At 45.4% G+C, this 21435-nt stretch overlaps 1 protein-coding gene across 3 annotated transcripts in view; it reads left to right on the plus strand.

The window, feature by feature from the left end:
• The window catches only part of LOC119184582 (monocarboxylate transporter 12-B), a 226395-nt gene that overhangs the window by 106962 nt on the left and 97998 nt on the right, over nt 1-21435 (plus strand). For all 3 annotated transcript variants that reach the window (XM_075888704.1, XM_075888705.1, XM_037433972.2), the window contains exon 2: nt 11297-11440. In XM_075888704.1, the coding sequence (XP_075744819.1) occupies nt 11297-11440 (144 nt within the window). The remainder of the gene's footprint in view (nt 1-11296; nt 11441-21435) is intronic.

Raw genomic sequence — 21435 nt, forward strand, 5'->3', positions numbered from 1 at the left:
CTACTTTATTGCATGGCGAATGTATTCGGTGTCTTGACGCTTGTGATGCCATCTTTCCTTTCGATTCCCCTTTCGACACGACACCGATGTCCATCGATGCTGTCATGGCTGCCATCACACCCTCAATACCTGGCGAAGATGTTCTGTTGCGCAGCGTAAACACCGGGCTTACGCAAGACCAGCGCAATCAGCTCGTTCAACTTATTACACCGTTTCCGGGCCTCCTTTGACCACGGACAACCTCCCTTGGGACGCACGTCAGTTGTTGCTCACCATATCGTCACTGGTCATAATCCGCTTCGTCAGAGCCCCTACCACGTCTCGCAGGCTGAGCGTAATGTCATCACTCAAGATTCTGCAACGTGGTGTCATTCTACACTCACAAAGTCCTTGGGCTTCGCCAGTGGTGCTCGTGCAAAAAAAAAAATTGGCAGCATATCCACGGAGTGAATGATGGAGAGTGGGGCGAAGCATTCGTCCGTCCATTCGTTCTTGCTTCCTTCCGTCTGTGCGACCGTCCATGCGTCCATCCGCCCGTCCGTGCGTGCGTCCGTTCCTGCGTTCGTCCATGCATCCGCCCCTGCGTCCGTCCATGCGTCCATTCATGCATCCGTCTGTGTGTCCGTTCGTCCATCTATCCACCATCTCACATCTTTTCATCATATATTCCCCATATAGAAACACCGCCACCCAGCGGACATTCCAATGACTAAACGAGAGGTGGCACACGCACACTTTTCAACAGCTTGCGCTTCGGGTCTACTTCCCACCTTTAACCACCTCGAGTTCATGGTATATACTAGTTCACTGTATTGATGGCACTGCGGCCCAACACTCGCTAAACCTTTCTAAAACCAAGGAAGTTACGCCCAGCGAGTATAACGTAGCAACCTATTCCTGGCAGATACAGCTCAATGTACATGCTAATGGCTGCATGGGAAATGAGAGACAGGAGAATTCGGCTTTTACTTTCTTACGGCTTGCACTTCGTACCTACTTCCCACCTTTAACTACCTCGAGTTCATTCATGGTATATACTAGTTCATTGTATTCATGGCACTGCGGCTCAACGCTCGCTAAACCTTTCTATAACTAAGGTGGTGACACCCAGCGGGTATAACGTAGCAACCCTTTCCCTTCAGATTACTTATGCCACAATCATGCTTGCCAAAGACCATCCCGTCAGGAAATATATAGCTGTGGATTGCCTCAGAGCGCACATTCGACATGCTAGCCGTGTCCCCGACCACCACTTGGCCCTTCTACCTTCCGGAAGACCACGTGCTACGTTTTCAGACGTCATAGCCAAGCACCTAAACAGCATTCCATCAGGATATACGCCAGCTGCGAGAACGGCGTGCCCTTTGTGGTGCCTCGACCAGCCGCAAGTACGTCTAGAAATTCCGGGAATCAAAAAGAAAAGCAGTCACTCCAGAGTAGCATTGAAGCAAGCAACACTGCTATTATTACATGAGTTGTACTTAGACCGAAAGCAGATATACACTGATGGGTCCGTCTCATCCAGCAGCTCATCAGGTGCCGCTGTCATTCCGGCTGCAGAAATGACAATCAAGTTTAAGTTGTGGCATATGACTACATCTACGGCATCAGAGCTTGCTGCTATAAGGGCTGCTTTACAATATCTCGTTCAAGAATGTCCAGGAAAATGGGTCATATTCTGTGATTCGAAGGCAGCGCTTCAGAGTTTTCAGTCTGCCATGCGTAGGAGGAGCCATGACCAACTGGTACAAGAAATAAGACATTGCCATCATGAAGCTCTAGCACGAGGGCATGATATTATATATCAATGGCTGCCTGGACATATCGGTATTACCGGAAATGAACTAGCCGACGATGCAGCCCGCTCAGCCCATGAAGAAACCCGTGTAGTCCCGATTCCTCTATCAAGGAATGATGCAGCAAGACAACTTTACCTGCTGGCTCGAGATCACACACGCACGTTCTGGTCGTCTACCAGCTTCCAAAGGTGTCAATTTTATGAACTGGATCCTTCGCTCAAGCTAAAGCTACCATCACAACTTTCCCGCTCCGATGCGACACTGTTATGCCGCCTTTGGTTGGGTGTTGCATTCACAAAGGTGTACTCCTTTCGCATTGGTATGGCAGACACTCCTACATGCGACTACTGCGGAGATGAAGAAACCATCGAACACGTCCTCTGCAGCTGCGCTTGCTACGACACACAGCGATGCCAGCTACGGATGGTTTTGAATCGACTTGACCCCGGACCATTTTGTGTGCAGAAGATACTAGGACCTTGGGCATCTGCCTCAGTTGCGCAGAAAGCAACTAAAGCACTGTTTCTTTACCTTAAGTCAACAAACCTGAGCGACCGCCTGTGAACTGTGTGTGCTCCCCGAGTGTGCTCGTGATTGTGTGTACCTTCTCATCTTTGTGCAACCTCATTTCTCCCCTTTATCCCTTCCCCAGTGCAGGGTAGCAAACCGGATGTGCGTCTGGTTAACCTCCCTGCCTTTCCTTGTATCTTTATCTCTCTCTCTCTCTCTTCCCTTCAGATAGTGCTCAATGTACATGAAATGGCTGCTAATGGGGATCGCAGCGTGCACGTTAACTAAAAGCCGAATGCTCCTGTCTCTCATAGCCCATTATCAGCTATTGGCATGTACATTGAGCACTATTTTTTGTTGTTCAACAACGCACAGAAGGAATCTCTCACCGGCACCACCTTGGAGGTCAAAATGTTTGCAGGTCAAAGCGTAAGACTGGTTACATACTACGACGGGACGCGGGACGAACGGGTGCCGCTATAAGGAGCTTCGCCCCTAAAAGCATGACTCCATTAGGTTTTGCGTGGATTATCTGTGACTAAACGAGGTCACACGCAAGGATGTTTATCCACTGCCACTCATTGAAAATGCTTCGGAATGCCTTCAAGGTGCGCAGTTTTTTTTTCTTCACTGGATCTGCGATCTGGATATTGGCAAGTGCCAATGACCGAACCAGAACGTCTAAAAACGGCGTTTGTGACCCCTGACGGCTTATATGAATTTAACGTAATCCTTCAGTCTTTGCAATGTGCCTGCGACTTTTGAAAGTATGATGGATAGTGTCCTTAGGAGACTTAAATGGCACATCTGTCTTTGCCATTTGGATGACATAGTTGTATTCTGTGCAAATTTCGAAACTCATCTTTCCCGTCTGTAACAAATTCTCCAGTGCCTCATGGCAGCCAGGTTGCAACGAAACTTCAAGAAATGTCGTTTTGGCGCTCGCAAACTCGCAATTTTTGGCCACGTCGTCTAAAAAGAAGGAATATCGCCTGACCATGCCAAACTGCGTGCCGTTGCCGAGTACCCCAAACCTACTACCATAACGGAACTCCGTAGCTTCGTAGTATTGTGCTTGTATTTCCAGCGTTGCATCCGCAGTTTTGCCTCTATAATCGTACCCCTGACTCGGCTTCTTTTCAGTAGCGCGGACCACTCGGTCTGAGATTTGCATTGCGAAGACGCATTCACGACACTGCGCCGGCTACACACGTCTCCGCCAGTTCTCCGCCACATCGATCCCAAAGCCCCTACTGAAATTCACACGGATGCTAGCGGTGTCAGCCTTGCTGCCATTATCGCTCAACGCAAAGATAGCTGCGACGTGTACGTTGTCGCCTATGCCAGCCGTACCCTAACGAAGGCTGAGTCCAACTATTCCGTCACGGAAAAAGAGTGCTTAGCTATCATTTGGGCCAAGGAAAAATTTCGCCCTTACCTTTACGGATGCCAGTTTGATGATGCTACAGATCGCCATGCCTTATGCTGGCTAGCGTTCGTGAAAGACCCTACTGGCTGCCTCACTCGTTGGGCTTTACGCCTTCAGGAATACGAAATCCGTGTTATTTATCGCTCAGAACGCAGACATTCAGACGCTAATGCCCTATCCCGTTATCTGCTGCATCCAGACCTTGCCTGCTTACCAACTGCTATCTGCGATTCATCATCGTTGAGCTTCACGAACATGCCAGCCGAGCAGTGCAAGGATCCCTGGATCAATTCTCTGCTCGACGTCCTCTTTCACATTTTGTCAGAATCTACTTCACGCTCCCTCTCTCGTCAAGCAAGACACTTTGCTTTCCGTGAAGGCTGATTGTATTGCCGCAATCGTTTAACGGATGACTGTAGGTGGCTCCTTGTCATCCCCCATCATTTGCGCTGGGACATCTGCACTGCCTTTCACGATGACCCCCAGTGTGGCTACGCTAGAGTATTCAAGACTTACTCTCGCCTTCGTCTAAGATGCTACTGGCGCAGCATGTATCCGCACGTTCGCCAGTACGTTTAGTCATGTGCCACGTGTCAAAGCCGCAAGACGCCTTCTCACAGCACTGCTGGTCCTTTGCAACCCTTAATCTGCCCAGCTAGACCATTCCACCGCGTCGAAATTGATATTTATGGTCCTCTACCCAACACTCTTCGAGGCAACTGGTGTATTATTGTGGCCATCGATCATATATATATATATATATATATATATATATATATATATATATATATATATATATATATCAACCTATTAGGACTTGGCAGCTGACCAATAGTCCCTCGTATACAACCTAACGGCACCAAGTCTGCCAATACGAGACCCTCGTTTATAAATAAGTGAAAGAAGTGTATCCTTAAGAGCTTGTTTTTCCGTGTTTTGACACACTAATAATGAGAGCTAACAGACAATAATGCCAAGTAATGTATAGCGGAAGTTATTACACGAATTATAATGTAAATGGGAAGAAAGAAAAGTGGGGGGAAAGATAACTTGCCGTGAGCAGGAACCGAACTGTACTGGCAGACTTGGTGTCGTTAGGTTATATGCGAGGGACTATTGGTCAGCTGCCAACTCGTAATAAATTCACGCGCTACGTGACGCCAAACAGGCTCTTAAAAGATTGTGCCACACTCGCCTCCATGGCTGCAGGTGGCGCTGACTGACACTCCCACTTTTAAATTCACGTATAAACCGAATAACGGGTGGGGAGGATAGCCGCTGTGGTAGCTCAGTGGTAGAGTATCGAACGCGTTATTGGAAGGTTGCAGGTGCGCTTCCTGCTCACGGCAACTTATCTTTTCACTCACTTTTCTTTCTTCACATTTACATTACAATTAGTCTAATAACGTACCTTAGAGATGCACTGCTAAGACTGAGGCTGCGCCCCACATCCCGCATTTCGAGGGTATACCGCTGTTTTAGTCAGGCATTGCGAACAAATTGTTAGAGAGATTTTAGAGGAAGACGAAATTTAGAGGCTGGAAGACAAATACGTAAGCAGGCCTTCCATTTCTTTCTGAAATAAGGGCTACCTATGGCGTATGTCTTTTGTATAGTTTAAATCTGTGCTTTACACTGTTTCTACGCTGATCTTAGTTACAGACGAACTCGGCCAAGCAGCGGTTTTAGCGTGTTTCTTACACGTACCGCGCTTATCCGAGCTAAGTAAGATTTTTGTGTTATTCCCACCTGTTGATTGATTGATGTTTGGGATCTAAAGTAACAAAAACTACCATATAATAATGAAACACGCCATGGGGTAGGGCTGCAAAAAGATCGAGTAGCAGGGGTGAAAATGCCCAAATATCCCGCCGCGGTGGTTTAGTGGCTGAGTTACTTGGCTTCTAACCCGCTGGTCACGGTATGAAATTCTGACAGCGGCGACCGCATTTTCGATGGATACGAAATTGTTGCAGGCCTGTGTGTTCAGATTTGGGCGCACCTTAAAGAACTCCAGGTGGTCAAAATTTCTGGAGCCCTCCACTGCGACGTCTCTCATACTCATGTCGTGGTTTTGGCATGTTAATTCATGTCAATGAACGTGCAGCCAAATCTGAGCACAAGGGCATATTGATTGATTTGTGGGGTTTAGCATCCCCAAACCATCATATGATTATGAGAGACGCCGTAGTTGAGGGCTCCGGAAATTTAGACCACCTGGGGTTCCCAAATCTGAGCACACGGGCCTACAACATTTCCGCCTCCATCGGTAATGCAGCCGCCGCAGCCGGGATTTGATCCCGTGACCGGCGGGCACACGGGCATATTCGCACCTGCGATAACTGTTCGTCACCTCACACAACGCCAAACAACTGCGAGCGTAAAACGTGGGGCTCATTTCGCTCACTACATACCAAAAACGGCATTATTTATGACAGGTGAGAATGAGAAAAACAATGACATGGCACACTTATGATGAGCTCGTAACCTTTTCACTCACTTGATACACAACAAAACTGGTATTGTGTGACGTCACTGCATGACGGACCATTATGACTGGTGGTGGCATGAATACAATGACATGCGTGTCACGTGCACCATCACTTACGTGCCACGTTTATGGTGAGCTCGTGGGCATTTCGATCGCTTTATTACAACAAAAATGGTGTTGCGCGATATGGTGAACGTATAGTACAGGTAGAAATAAGAAAATAATGACTTGCATGATTTACATGCCTTGCTTACAATAATTTCGAGTTCTCACGAGAAATGTTGTTGTGGGGCGTGGCTGTATAACGAATATATATGACTGGTGGTAGCCCGAATATAATGGCATGCATGCGATGTATATCCTGACACGCCCATGGTGCGCTCACTACTGGTTCAATCACTTGATATTCACTGAAATGGGTATTTCTTGAAGTGACTGTATGACGAATGGCGTGACCATGATGAATTACATGGCATTATTTACGTACAACGCTCATGGTGAGCTCGCGGTAGTTCAGCTCGCTTGATGCACACCAAAATTGCTAATACGCGACATGGCTGCATGACGAACAGGAGGCAACAAATTATTGACGGGCATTGGTTACAAGCCATGCTCAAATTGATATGCATGAACACTGGCATTGCATCACGCGACCGTATACCGATAGCATACGGTAGGTGGTAGCATGAAAATATGGACCTTGCGGTGTACACGTATCCCGAAGGACTACGGCCACCAGCGTGGGTCCGGTCTTAGCGAGGCGCAGGGCACGCGTTAACCGTCGCCGTGGCGGGAAACACGATACTGCTCAAGTCGCAACACTTTATTGTGGCAACACCAAACGCAGTACAGCCCGTTGCAAAAAAAGGCGCGGCGGGAAAGCAAGTAGGCTTATCCACGCCACGGGCACAAAGTACTACACAGGGTGCCACGAGCACGTCTCCGCGGTAAAGGTGATCCACGGAGACACCGGAACAAAGGCCCGGTTGCTCGAGCGAGGGCAAAGGCGCTCGCGTTGGCTTCGGAGGGAGACGGGTCGGCGTAGCTAGGCCTCGCACTAGGCCACCGTACTGCCCTTCGGCCGTGAGTACGCAGCGGGGCAACAAAAGGTGAGCGTTCGCCTTGGGCGCGAGGCGCCGTCGGCGAAGCCCGACGAGCCCCGAGCGACGGGAGTCGCCGGACGGAAAAGGTAGCGTGGCTCACCGTTTGCAGTCCCGGAGAGTACTCACCGCTCCCGACGCAGCGCGCGAAAACCTCTCGGGAGGCTCCCCGCGCGGCGCCACGGTCAACATCCGCTACCGGGTGAGGGAGTTAAACGTCACTCCGCCCTTCCCAGCGCGGCAGACAGCAAAGGAGAGCAGACATGTCGGGACATGAGAATGGCAGAAAAGGCGGCAAAGCCCGCGAAAAGGCAGCGGGCCAGCCTCAATTCCCACAACCTGCGCGCCGTGACTTACATGAATGTATGTCACACCTTGCTGGCGGCCTCACATAACATCGGTTCTCCCGGTGGGTGGGATACGCCAGATTTTTTTTTCTTTGGAATACCAATGACTCCACAGTTGGCTTTCGATCACTTCATAACTTTCCCAGGTTGTTAGTGGTAATTCGGTACTTTTTGTGATTCAGTAACGTATTCATAAACGTTTACTAAATGTAACGAGTAAAGTACCTAACGTGACTTTTAAACATCTTCTACATACCCTGGAAGTCTAACTCAGAACATCTCAGTTTCGTATTCGCCAAATTTGCTTCCTTCTGTCGCTGTGGCGGAACCTGCCATAAGGAGTTGACAACAAGAGTGTCATCTAATACTTTCGTCCACCTACTTACCCTGCGGACGTAATCAATAAGAAGCAAAGTAAGTAGTCTAACGATTGATTTAAAATATAAAGATTGCTCAAATTCTTCAACCTGTAGTTGTCAGCGACTTGTCCAAGAAACTCAATGCTTTTCTTTCTGTTTTGAAAGTAATTTTTTTCTATATGCTTCTAATCCATGGTATAGAATTACCTCGTGTTTGTAAACAACGGTAGGTGCCGTCGATATACGTAGGTTTGTTGCAACGATGTCGTGGTGCGTTGGGCCCGCACCAGCCGTTCCAGCTAAAAGCTTGCGGCTGCCCTTTATCATGATGTGACGACTGGCGCAGTATATAGGTGAAAAAGCTGCCTCCCAGCACCGCTCGCCGAGACAAATGTTTACAGACCGCAGCTGAACACAGCTGCAGTAGCTGTAAGACCTTAATGAACGTATGAGCTCTGAGAATATCCTCCAATCCCAGCGCGAATGCAACTGATTTGCGAAACGTCGTCTCCGTTGCAGCAGTTTTGGTCGCACGTGTTCGTTTTAATTCGTCAACTGATGCATGAAACACCGACCCAGTTCTACGATTCAAGAGGCTCTTGGCATGGTATGCACATGAGCAGAGTAAAAATACACAGTTACGGAACATTGTGGTAAATCATAGCATATAACAAATGTACTGAAGAATAGTATTGTAGCTATTCGTGCAAACTGCGAGAAAGATCTCAGTGACCCCTTCGTTTTAGATGCGCTTGAGATATCATCAACTACATGCTATAAATAATGTGGTTACATGCCTATCAAGAGCGTGGCTCACTTCGTACGCTCACTTCGAGACTGCGAAATGAGTACAGCCTATGAACGAGATCGGCAAGTTTCTGTGGTGTTGTTTTTCGGTGGATTCCAGAAGATGTGAAAATCTTGTGACGTGAACCACAACCAAAACAGCCCTACCCGATGCAATCGTGGTAGGCGTCATCGCAGCCGCATGCAATCAGGGACCAGTTGCAACACAGCAGAAACCGACCTGAAGTCTCGACGATCAACCAGCTTCGCTCTGCTGTGCCACTTAGTGCAAACTTCCCGCATTTTGGGGGGGCAGCTTTTAAACTAAATTTTTACTGCAACTTTCGCAATATGGGGCCAGTCATTGCACAAGTGTATGTGGTATAAGACTTAAGATTTTATTAACGTTTTTTATTACATTTCATGAATTGCACAACACTATCTATCTATCTATCTATCTATCTATCTATCTATCTATCTATCTATCTATCTATCTATCTATCTATCTATCTATCTATCTATCTATCTATCTATCTATCTATCTATCTATCTATCTATCTATCTATCTATCTATCTATCTATCTATCTATCTATCTATCTATCTATCTATCTATCTATCTATCTATCTAACCGTTTACGTCTGGGTGCTGTCGTGATCAGCCCTTCAACTTGGCGTGAACCAAAATTAGTATGAGAGGTTGAGATGGTTTGACGAATATGACACACAGGTAAACACATCAATAATGTCAAAATCCCGTCGCGTACGTCGTCAAACACTTCCTGCTAGACTGTACTGGTATACGCGGGTATGTGCCACAAGTGACTGACACTCTGTATCTATCCAGGGACGGTGAGAAGACGCATGGGTAGTTTTAAGACGTGAGCCTTAAGAGAAGCCTGGCATCGACAGTGTTGACCCGGCGATTGCAAATAATAAATGTCAGGGTCCCAACAGGAATCAAACTCCAGCGTTCTGCGTGGCAACCAAGCATTCTACTGCAGAGCTACACCAGGTCTCCAAACTACTTTTCAAATAGACGCTAATGTTCGTGAAACGTCAGTTGTGGTTGCAGTGCTGATCATCAAATTTTATAAACAATGCATATGTACTCCTGTGACAGAGCCGTCCCGTCGGGTTAATGTCATTTGTAGTTAGTTGTCATGCGCGCCGAAGTTGATTTATGTAACAGCGTCCAGGACCTCGTGAGCGCCAGTGCTTCAGAACACACCAGCTTATCGCTTCTGGTGTAGCTAATACTTATGTTTCTGCTGGCATTTTTGCGGAAGTGCAAACAACTGGATTTATAAACATCTGCAACTGTTCAACATATGTCTGCGTGCAACGTCTGTGCACATATTAAGCGTCACTTTATAACGTGCCGCTCATTTAAAAATTACAACGTGGAGCCTTTTCTCCACATGCTTTGACAACATCGGTTCCCAAGGCACGGAAGGCAGAGCTTGGTGCCTTGACCAGCCATTGCCCTTTATTCTCGAAGATGTGCCACGTAGATTTTAAAAGTATGAGCGGTAATTATTTTAAATGCCAGTGAAGGCATGAAACCCTACTATAGCAGCTCTATTCGAAGCGAAGCTATAACCCGCAGCGCAACGAGCGATGGCAAGAGCGTTCCTGATAAAGATCAGAGATAGTGTCTGGTATGTTTGCTTCGCAGACGCGGCACAATATCACTTTGCCATAGTGGCAACGGAAGCAACCCCATCTCGTTCGTGACTTTTTTAAAGCGGCATTAGTTGCTTTGTCACAAGTCTACCCGGGTCAGCGGCATGATGTTTGCCTCGTTATCTATAGCGAAAGAGGCCCATGATGCTCAGGGCAATAACTATGCGCACAATCACTTGATTCCCGGCAAACTTCGGCCATAACCAGAACTCACTCACCAACCTCGATGACGCGCGTGGGAGCATGAGCTGTGTCACAGTCCAAGAAACGCCTTGTTCACTTTTATTTAATTAACGAAACATTTTGCATGGGAAAGAGAGTCCCATCACACGCAAAAAAAGCATGAGACTCTGGGCTATAGCACTCAAGGTTATCCCGGACTAATTTCTATTCTAATCTCGCATTCATGCACGACATAATCTCTAGTGACTGTAACTCAGAGAGTACATGCTTTGGCGGTACCCCTTGTTACGTTGGGAAAAGGACCTCACCCTCAAGTGCTTGGAACATCAACTTTGAGCTGTACAAAGAGCCTGAAATGTCGCGGTTAGTCTATAGGTCTAGCTTTTCCACGTGGGAGCACCCCACGCGGTCGCCCTATAAGGTGACACTTAGTTTTCAGGATGTTTTCAACAAATACCGTTGTATCGTATCGCTGTATATGAACAGCAAAATGAACTCAGTTACGTGAAATCTCCTTGCTCGCGTCCGGAGTTACGCCGGTGAGAGCTAGAGCTTAGTGTAGACAGTGCTGAAAGAGTGTGATGACCGTGTACGTGTGAATGACGCAGCGCCAGCCTTTGGTTTCCTGTCCAAGTTCTTCCCCATTCGCAACATCATCCTGCTGTCATCGGCGATCTCATCGGTGTCCGTGGCGTTGTGCTTCTTCGTCTCGGACGTGTTCTACATCTCCCTGCTTTTCGGCGTTATACATGGTAAGTCCTGCGGCATATTATGCCTCACTCGTGATCAAGGAACCATTAACGCCCTGATCGCTTCAGAAAAGCAGCATGTGTACAGCAGAGTTCCTTCAATCTACTTCCATATATTCGCGTCATGTACCAGGAGATGTATCCCAAGGCACGCCCGCGATGCGGAGATGTGCGAACACTAACACACACAACCTACCGCTTTCTATAGTCGACGACAACTTTCTGTAGCAGCACAGCCAAAGCTACGTGTGCGGAGCTTCTGCGCATGTCTTACTGCGCCAAGTAATCAGATTTTGTGTGATTTCGGTTTTGGTTTCATAGGCGTATCCAACATTCATGTTTTCGCACGAGCACCAGACAGTAAATGTTACAATTATTTGGAAGGAAATCAATAAAATGTTAACTTCAATTTTTCTAAGGAAAACAACATGAAGCTTCGTTGAAGCGTTCAATATCATTTCAGAGAAAACAAAAGGGCACCCCCAAGCAGGAACTGGGCGATTAGAAAAACAACGCAAAAGTTAGAAAATATTTCCTACACTACAGTGCATTCTTGGTCGGCATCATGTTTTTAAAAGACGCAACAACTTTCTGGAGATGCTCACATTATTTTTTTAGGGGACGCGAAAGCAACGATAGGAAGCAGAAGTCTTGGCACCGATCAGCCATTTGCGGCCGTCGGACGTCCGTAAATCCGAGTGGGTGAAACGCAATCTTTACTCAGGCAAAAACGCTTTGTTTGCTCAGTCAACTGGTTACCGTGTGAATGAACACGTCTGTTACCCAGGCGAAGGTTAGCACTGGTAATATTGCTCGCCTAAATTGATGTCATCGCAAAGCTCAAAGAACCACGCCCCTCACAGACACCGATGGCTAAAGTGTTACAGTACGCGATCAAAATACCAATAGTAGGAAGCCGCAATACCGAGCACGTATGTTACGTAATTTAGGAAAATGAACATTGATTTGACGTACAGCTTCCAATGGCACTTCTCATTCCAAGTAGCTGGTGTTGCTGAATAATTGCAGGTAGCCGGTATCACTTTCAAGGCAGTTATAGCGATTAGCATCCCACCTTCGCTGATGGTATCACTCGAACACTACTTCTCGATTATCGCATGTGCGAAAAACAAAATGCTTCACAACACGCCACTGTATTCATTTCTCTATGCTCGATGAATACAGATCACCTAATGAACACGCACATATCCCCGCTGACAAGCAACAATGTGAACTTGCTGCAACCGAGTGACGCCATCATATATTTAGCGGAGTAGGAAAAAGGTGCAGTGGCACCAAAAAACCAGAAAACTAGAAACAGCAAAAAAAACTGCATAGGTCAAGTTTTGTCATTACAATGCGAACAATCTTGAACATATTATTTACATTTTTTCTTTTTATATTTCTATTATGCAACGCAGTAAACAAAAGTTTGTGAACAAAAGTAAACAAAAGTCGTGAACTACATGCACAGGCATAGCAAAAAAAAGTGCTTTGTCTTCGTAGCATTGGCTGTGCTGCTATGAAAAGTGGTCGCCGAGTGTAGAGCGAAGCAGCGCAGTTGAAATATGCACAGGACATATATACGAAACGAATCCAAACATAGAGGCGCGACTCGCTGTACGGATTCTGGGAAGCCAGCTAACAACCTTAGGTCAGGTTCGCCGAGCCGCTATAGCCAGTGGAATCATACAAGAAGGAGCCCATCCGCGGCGGACCACTTTCTTCTTTGTTAATAATTTTGTTTTTCCGTATTTGCATTGCGAGAAATGACCGTGTGCCAGATAAAAAAGTTTGAATTTCGGCAGACAAAAACTTAGAATCAAGGAGGGCAAGAGATGGGGTACTAACGCGCTTGTGCAGGTTAAATTTCCTAATGTGATACACTTCTAAAATGATGCGTGCAGTATTGTTATTACTCCTACCTAGAATTACCATCTCTTCTAACCACGCCACACACCGTATGTACTTGAGTGCGCGTGCTTGTCGTCTTTCTTTTCCCATTTTAGGGGCGAAGCTCTTTATAGCGGCACCTGTTTGTCCCTTGTAGTCGTAGTCGTAGTAGTGTGTAACCAGTCTTACGTTCTGACGTGCAAGGTGGTGCCGATGGGAGATTTCTCCTGTGCGTTGTTGAACAATGAAAAATTCGTAGCGTACGCGTTAACTAAAAGCCGCATTCTCCTGTCTCTCATTCCCCATTAGCAGCCATTGGCATGTACATTGAGCACTATCTGAGAAGAAAGAATTGCTACGTTGTACTCGCCGGGCGTAACCTCCTTGGGCTTTGAAAGGTTTAGTGAGCGTTGGACCGCAGTACCATGAATACAGTGAACTAGTATATACCACGAAGTAGAGGTGGTCAAATATCGAAAGTAGACGCGAATAGCAAGCCGTAAGAAAGCGTGCGGGTGCCACCTCTCGTTTAGTCCTTTGAATGTCCGCTGGATGGCGGTGCTTCCATATCGGGAATATATCATGAAAAGGTGCGAGATGGTGGTACTTGGAGTGTTGAATAGATGGACGAACGGACACACAGACAGATGCATGGACGGACTCACGGATGGCTGCACCGACGGACGGACGCATGGGCGGACGCAGGGGCGGATGCATGGACGAACGCAGGGATGGACGCGCAGATGGACGTGCGGACGCACGAACAGACGCACGCACGGACGGGCAAATGGACGCACGGACGGTCACACAGACGGACGCATGGACGGACGGATGCAGGAATGAATGGACGGACGAATTCTTCACCCCACTCTCCATCATTCACTCCGTGGATATGCTGCCATTTTTTAACACGACGCACACTTCGGCATATGCGTCTGCGTTCTGCCTCGAGGGCAGTTTATGAGCACTACTGTTATCAATAGCGATCTATGCCACAAATTCATACCCAGCCAATGAAATGCTGTTCGAGGCACGCTGTGATAGCGCTAATCTTACTATGAAAGTAGAAATGTGATGGTCATTCTGCGGATAAATGCTTCGCGCGAAAACTGCGAACTAATAATGCGCTACGTGGCAGTAGGCCAATGAATAACAAGAGGAGCTGTTTATGGTGGTCGACGGTAGATATCGTGGACAGGTGGTTTGGCACGCACTCGGGTCTTCAAATTTTTGTTGTTGACTCTACGTGCTTAGAAAACAGCACGAACAAGACACTGGACACCGCAGAAAGGAAACGCATGCGGTCTCAACAATATTTTGTATTTAAAAAACAATGCACTGCCTCTAAATACAGAAACACACGTAAACCCTCCAGTTGGGCCTTGCGGCTGAGATACTGCGCAGATTTCAGCGCCACGAACGGCTAGTCAGACCAGTAATGCCTTTTGCATAAATAAAGGAAGCAACATTTTCTTTCGACGATGCGCTTTGAACCCATACTCCGACGCCGAGTGCCTTTACCACTGTATCACGCCGAAACCTGGTGGCTCGGCTGTGCTCCGCTGGCTTCGAGATTTTCACGGACGCTGACTGCGCAAGCGCTCTCCGTGCATTGTAGCCTCATATGGGGGGGGGGGGGGGGCGTATCTCAGGCGGCGGCATTTTATTCATTTATTTTATTTCTTTGTTCAATACTGTGGGCCTTTTGAGCCTTATACAGGAGAGGGCGTACAGAGCAAATAATACTTCATATCGCAAAGATGAAAAGGAAAGAAAAATAACGATATAACAGTATAAAGCGATAAATGAACAATGCACATGTGTTTCACTGAAAAAAACTACTTAGCATGATAACATCAACGGTAACATTGATATACAGATGCAGGCGGTTAAACACATGTAGCAATGTGGGAGCACATGCGCGATACACTGTTTCAACCTTTATTTCGGCTAAGATAGCACAGGATTTATTGAAATGCCTCTAAATGAATTTCTAACAGCGATGAAAATGATTCAGGTGATTGTGCACTGACAATGTCGTTCGGCAGGTCATTCCACATCTCTATAGCGGCGGAAAAAAAAGATCACTTCAACGTGTTACAACGTGACAGGAATGGGCGTATGCATTTGTCATTGTTAGTTCTACTGGAGTGACGGTGCGGAGCTTTAGGGTAATCATCCTTATTTAAATTTACCAGGTTGTTTGAAAGAAGAAAAAGAAATTCCAGGCTGGCTAATTCTCGTCGGCTAGCAAGAGTTGCGACACGTGCTTCCAATTGCAGCGCGGAAACACTCTCCCGCCTGGCATACTTTCAAAAAATAAACCTAAGAGCCCGGTTTTGAATATTTTCCAATGCATCAATCAGGTTCTCTTGGTGCGGGTTCCAAACTATAGCTGCGTATTCCAGGATGGGTCTAATGAGCGTCTTGTACGCTGTTAGTTTAACTTGAGTGTTAGTTTAACTTTCGGCAGCGGCAGCAGCACTGGAAACACGCCTTATTCTCTGTACGCTACTCTTGCAGGTTAGTAGTTCTTCCTATGTCATATAAGTTTTTTTTTTCATTTTTTATGCTGCCGCTGTTACCATTGTTGATACACAGTGATATAACAGGCGTATCTGTAATTTTCGTTGCATTGTTTTATGTCTCTTTGTTGGCTTTCTCTGCACCATGTCCGACACTTCCTTATCGTGTCAGTTACCTGTACGTGCAAGAAGAGTCTGCGAAGTGTAATGAGTGTTCTTACATGTACCATTTTGGGAAGTGTGCATGCTTGCAATAACAATTCTGCTAATCCAAGTCAGAGGCATTACAGCGGTCGTAGAAGTGCATGACATGTAAGAGCGTGGAACCGCGGAAGTCGATGTACCTTTAGTTTTAGCATCGATCAACAGGAAACCTGAGGGCTTACCGGCTTTCTTAGAAAAAGTAAACGCCGTCGAACCGTCAGTTCAATTTGTATCTAAGAAATTTGACAAGTTTCAAGAAAATCTCTCGAACCAAGGCACTGAAATAAAGGAACTACGAAAAAAAAAGTGATAAAGGTAGAGGAAAGAGAAAGGGTGCCTGTATCTGCGGAATGCGACCTCCGACGGCACGTGAATGATCTAGAATACCGAAGTAGGTGGCTGATCTTGGAAGTCCATGGAATCCCCGCTGTTGATGGGGAGAACTATATGACCTCTTTAACCGTAGTCGCTGACAAGCTTGCAGTACCTGGGCTTGCAAATTCAGATATTGCATACATGCATCAGCTGCAGGCTAAGCAAGACAGAATACGAGGAAACATTATTCGTTTCGCAAACGAAGACACTGGAGACACGTGGCTTAAAAACAAGAAATGCCTCGCAGACTGCAGCCCTTAAATTTTCCTGCAGGAAAATTTGACTACACAGAACAAGGAGCTTCTAAAGACTACGAAGGCAATAGCGGTGCGAAAGGGGAGTAGGTTAGTTTGGTACGTCAATGGCAAGATCCTTGTCCGATAAACGGAAGGTGCTCATGTAGTTCATATTAGGGATAAAGATGACCTTGAAGCACTGTAACAAGTACAGTTCAATTCAATATCTGAATGGTGCACAATGAAATGAAATTTTACTCCACTTGAGATGTAAACAAAATTGTAGCAGCACTTACCACCCCTTCCATGAAATACATCCACTTAAACACGCGTTCTGTGAGAAATAAGTCATCATGCTTAGACTTATTTGACGAATTTTCTTGCTATACACCCCCTACTGGTGACATACCAATGTTCATAAAATTCTATGAGCAATTTCTTGCATATGTCGTTCAACAGCATAAGTCAAAAACGTTAATAGCTGTTGGACACTTCAATATCGATGTGTTCCAATAGTCAATCATCTAAATCTTTCACTACGATTATATTATCGAATGAATTTACCAACCTAATTAACATACCTACTAAGGTCCCATTCGAACGTCAGTCAACCGTGGATTTATTAACCGCCGCTTTCTCGCAGTCCAATATTAAATCTAGTGTCTTATCTTTTTCTGTCAGTGATCACTTGCCAGTATTTTTGTGGGCAGAAATAAGTGAGTTAAAATGAAAACATTTCGTTGCTATGTATTACCAAGCAATTGGAGCAAAACCTTCACAATATTTTTGTGACTCCTTGCTGAAAGCTGAATGGGACTTGATAACTGAAATCGCTGACGCAAGTGAAGCTTCTAATGGGTTCATTGGCATATTCTCTGTCATGTGTCACAAAGCTTTCCTTCCAAAACACGTAGAAAAGGTAGAAAAATCAGGAAACCGTGGGTGACGTCTGAACTGCGCAAGGAAATGAAAATCAAGGACAAGTTGTATAAACATTTCCTTGACGCACGATCAGCAGACGACCTCGCTATATTTCAAAAGTACTGAAACAAACTGTCTACGAAATTACGGCACAACGTGCTACTCATTCCTACTGGTCATTGAAAGCCGCAACCACAGTCTATTATGGTCGAGGCTAAACAGACTTTTAAATAGCAATGAATGTCACAAACATTTACAGCATTGGCAAATCTATGATAAAGAAGTATCAGGTATGGAACTAGCCGATGCGTTTAATAATTCTTTCACAGATATTGCACGCGCTCACGATGAGCACCTTCAGGCAAGTAAATGCATTCGCACTAATAGCAAGAATACAATATTCCTTGAATCAGTCACGGCACACGAAGTCGTCTCGATTATAAAAAGAATAAAAATAGCACTAGTTGCGACATTGATGGTTTTCAGGCGTGCTCAATTAAACATGCAGTTGAAATTATTGCTCCTATACTCGCTTACATCTTTAATGTGCGTCCGCAATCGGCAAATTTTCCTGAAAAAATGTAGTCGGTGAAAGTGACCATTCTGTACAAAAAGGGATATCGAAACGATCTGGGAATCATAGGCCGGTATCTATTTCGCCAATCTTCTCAAAGATATTCGGAAAAGGTTTGCATTCTAAAATAGCTTTTTTTATTGAGAAACATAACCTGCTCACCACATCAATTAGGGTTTCATAAAAATAAATCATCTGAATTAGCACTAGCAGAACAGAAAGAAGATATATTGACAGGGTTTGAAAACAGAGCTATAGTCATTGGTATTTTTGTAGACTTTTTAAAAGCTATTGATTTGGTTGACCATAATGTTCTACTAGAAAAGTTCAGTTATTACGGAATTTGAGGACACACATTATCTCTTATCAAATCCTACTCATCTAACAGAACCCAAATTGTGAAAATCGACACCTTTACTTCTAAGGTAAGATCTGTTCATTGCGGAGTACCACAAGGAAGTATCTTAGGGCCTCCACTTTTGATATTTATCTGAACGATATGATGAACATTAACCCTGAGGCAAGTTTTTTTTTTGTTTACGCGGATGACGCGAGCATATTTTTCACTAGAAATGATATTGATTATCTAATAAGACAATGTAACAATACAATAAAAATCTAGAGGCGTTTTCTGCCTTAAATTTATTGAAAACAATGGTGGGCAGGACAAAAGCAGTCATATTCACGCCCAAGAACAAGCGCACACCTCCTTCTGAAGACATTATGATACATTCCAGAAGTATTGAAATTACTGAAAATTTGAAATGTTTGGGTGTTATCTTTTTCGCCAACATGTCATGGGATAATCTTGTTAATTACGTCCTAAGTAAAGCAAGCAAAATCACAGGGGTGATAGGACGCTTACGCTACATTTTTCCCACATGTGTTAAACTCTTGCTATATTATTCACTAATTCAATCACATTTAAACCATTGTCAAACAGTATGGGGTAATACAACACACACTAATCTAGGATGTATTTTACTGTTACCAAAAAAGTATCTCCGGCACGCATAACAACGCTTCTTGCACAGCATCGACATTAACTTTCTTTTAAAAGTCGGGCGTGATCCCTGCGCATAATCTGTACCAATATCGTTTGAGTCCCATATACAGACAAGATCACTATCGGGAAATAAACAACTTACGTATTCTTGCCCAACTTCAAAGAAAATCCCCAAGCCACGGTACCAGACACTTACGAGGCGTGGTTAGTACCAACACCGTGTTCAAACTACGGAAAACAAATGCTCTACTACACAATACCTACGCTACTAAACAACTCTAAATTGATGCAGTTTGATCTTCTTACGGCCTTTTTCAAAGATCTTAAAATACATGTGGTTTCTACATATATTCATGTGCAATGCAGACACGTTTTTTATTTGGTTGCCTTTTAAGAGAAATGTGTGTTGAAGTATGTTCAAGCACTAGCATGTCCCTGTATGTATATATGGTGTGTGTGGCTTTGTGTTTGTATATTTATGCAAAAGTGCAGAGGTATATATGTATTTATATTAATATGTAATATGTTTGTGTGTAATATTGTTGCACTGCCAAATACATAAAGTTGTAGGCTCGTCAAGCTGTCTGGAGACTGCTTTTTTTTCTACAATCCCCCATCTGTATCTCACAAGATGGCAAATAAACTTATTATTATCAATATTATCATTATTGTGTCTCAGTCGGATCGGCTCTGGCCAACTCACTACTGTTTTACTACACCCGAAAGGGCCGCCTCGGAAATGACTAATGCCAAATCTAGGGTCCCAGGCTGCTTCGTCTGGCAACCAAAGTTGACAACAGCAACGGCGGGAGTGCGGCGTCGCGGCATATAGATGCCAGCTTAGCACCTTCCACTTCGGCTTCGGCACTGCATCGAAAATGCCACGTTTACGGCCAGTAAAAAACTATGCAGTAACGCGAGAAATTGGTAAAGGAGCCATCTCGCCCTTAGCATCCTCAACTTCTTTGTCTACTCTCGCAGACCTAGGCAGCGCACGTTTATTCTCTTTCTTCATCCTCCCGCCCAAGGAGTTGTAGGCTATCTTAGCTTATAGAGCTTCTGTACCAGTCACCGCACAATGCTGCCTTGTGTCTTGATTCGACAGGTCTGTACTACACCATCTTGACCGGGAACAACTTCTACCACACGGCCAAGAAGCCAGATGCACCTGGAAAAAAATGGCTGCTTGACAAGAACGATGTCGTTCTCTTTTATATCGTTGCTAGTACGCGATGGATACTGATGAAAGGCTGGCAGCTGCAGCAGGTACTCCTTTCTCAATCGTATCCGCCGTTGATCAAGCAGTTGGAGACGATACCTCAACTTCTTCGTGAGGGTGCTCGTTGTTGCTTGTGCACATCTAGCTTCATACTCAGAGATATGTGGCCCTGAAGAAGCAAGCGATGAACATTCGACCAAAAACTGGGCGAGGCATATTGGCGTAAGTTCTCCTGTCTGAAGAAAAAGGGTCATCGGTTCACACCTTGGCGAGACGTTTTTGTCGGAAGTAGGATATCCGTCTGGTTCAGTAGTCCATGTCTACCTTGGCTGATCTAGTGATCTAGGACCCATCCACTTGTTCCTTTCGTCCAGAATGTCATTGAGAGATGGTGAAGCTGGTGTATGAGACGATGCGTCAAGTGCGCTCAGCTTTGCAGTCAGTGACTCCTGTGTCACTTTTTTGTGGGGTATAACGTAGATTGCTCTCAAGAACATATTTAGGCACTAACTCCGTGTGCCCGCGCAAGAGATTTTATATAATGACCGCGTCGTTTCACTGGAGCTGTCCGTTTAGAAAAGTATGTCACCTTGCTTCAGTAGTCGAGTGAGCGGTGTATCATATTTGTCTTCATTCAGCGGTGGTTCAACTGTAAACTTCCAAAATGAATTGCTAGTTGTATCGTGTAGTGAGCCGAGACTCTTGAAATGGGTAAAGTGGCTTTGGTACATTATGCAAATGATGTACTCACGTGTAGTGCACAGATAATCAAATTCACATTGCTTGCGGTGAATAGCACTTGCTGGGTTGGTCCTTGGAAAGTCCATCTAGACAGTGAATTAATAGCGACCAAACCATCGGTATCTGTGCTGCACACGCGTTCGCCAGTCAATATCTACCAGGGGTTATCAGACCCGATGAGTAATGACAGCCCGGGTTTAGCCTCGGCTCCGAAGAAAGGTGGTTCACCACCAATGAATTTTCCTTCAACTCGCAGCTGTCACGAATATGTTGTCGTCGAATGATGTACAAAAGTCATGGCAAA

The sequence above is a fragment of the Rhipicephalus microplus genome, chromosome 3 (genome assembly GCF_043290135.1).
Source record: "Rhipicephalus microplus isolate Deutch F79 chromosome 3, USDA_Rmic, whole genome shotgun sequence".
Classification (NCBI taxonomy): domain Eukaryota; kingdom Metazoa; phylum Arthropoda; class Arachnida; order Ixodida; family Ixodidae; genus Rhipicephalus; species Rhipicephalus microplus.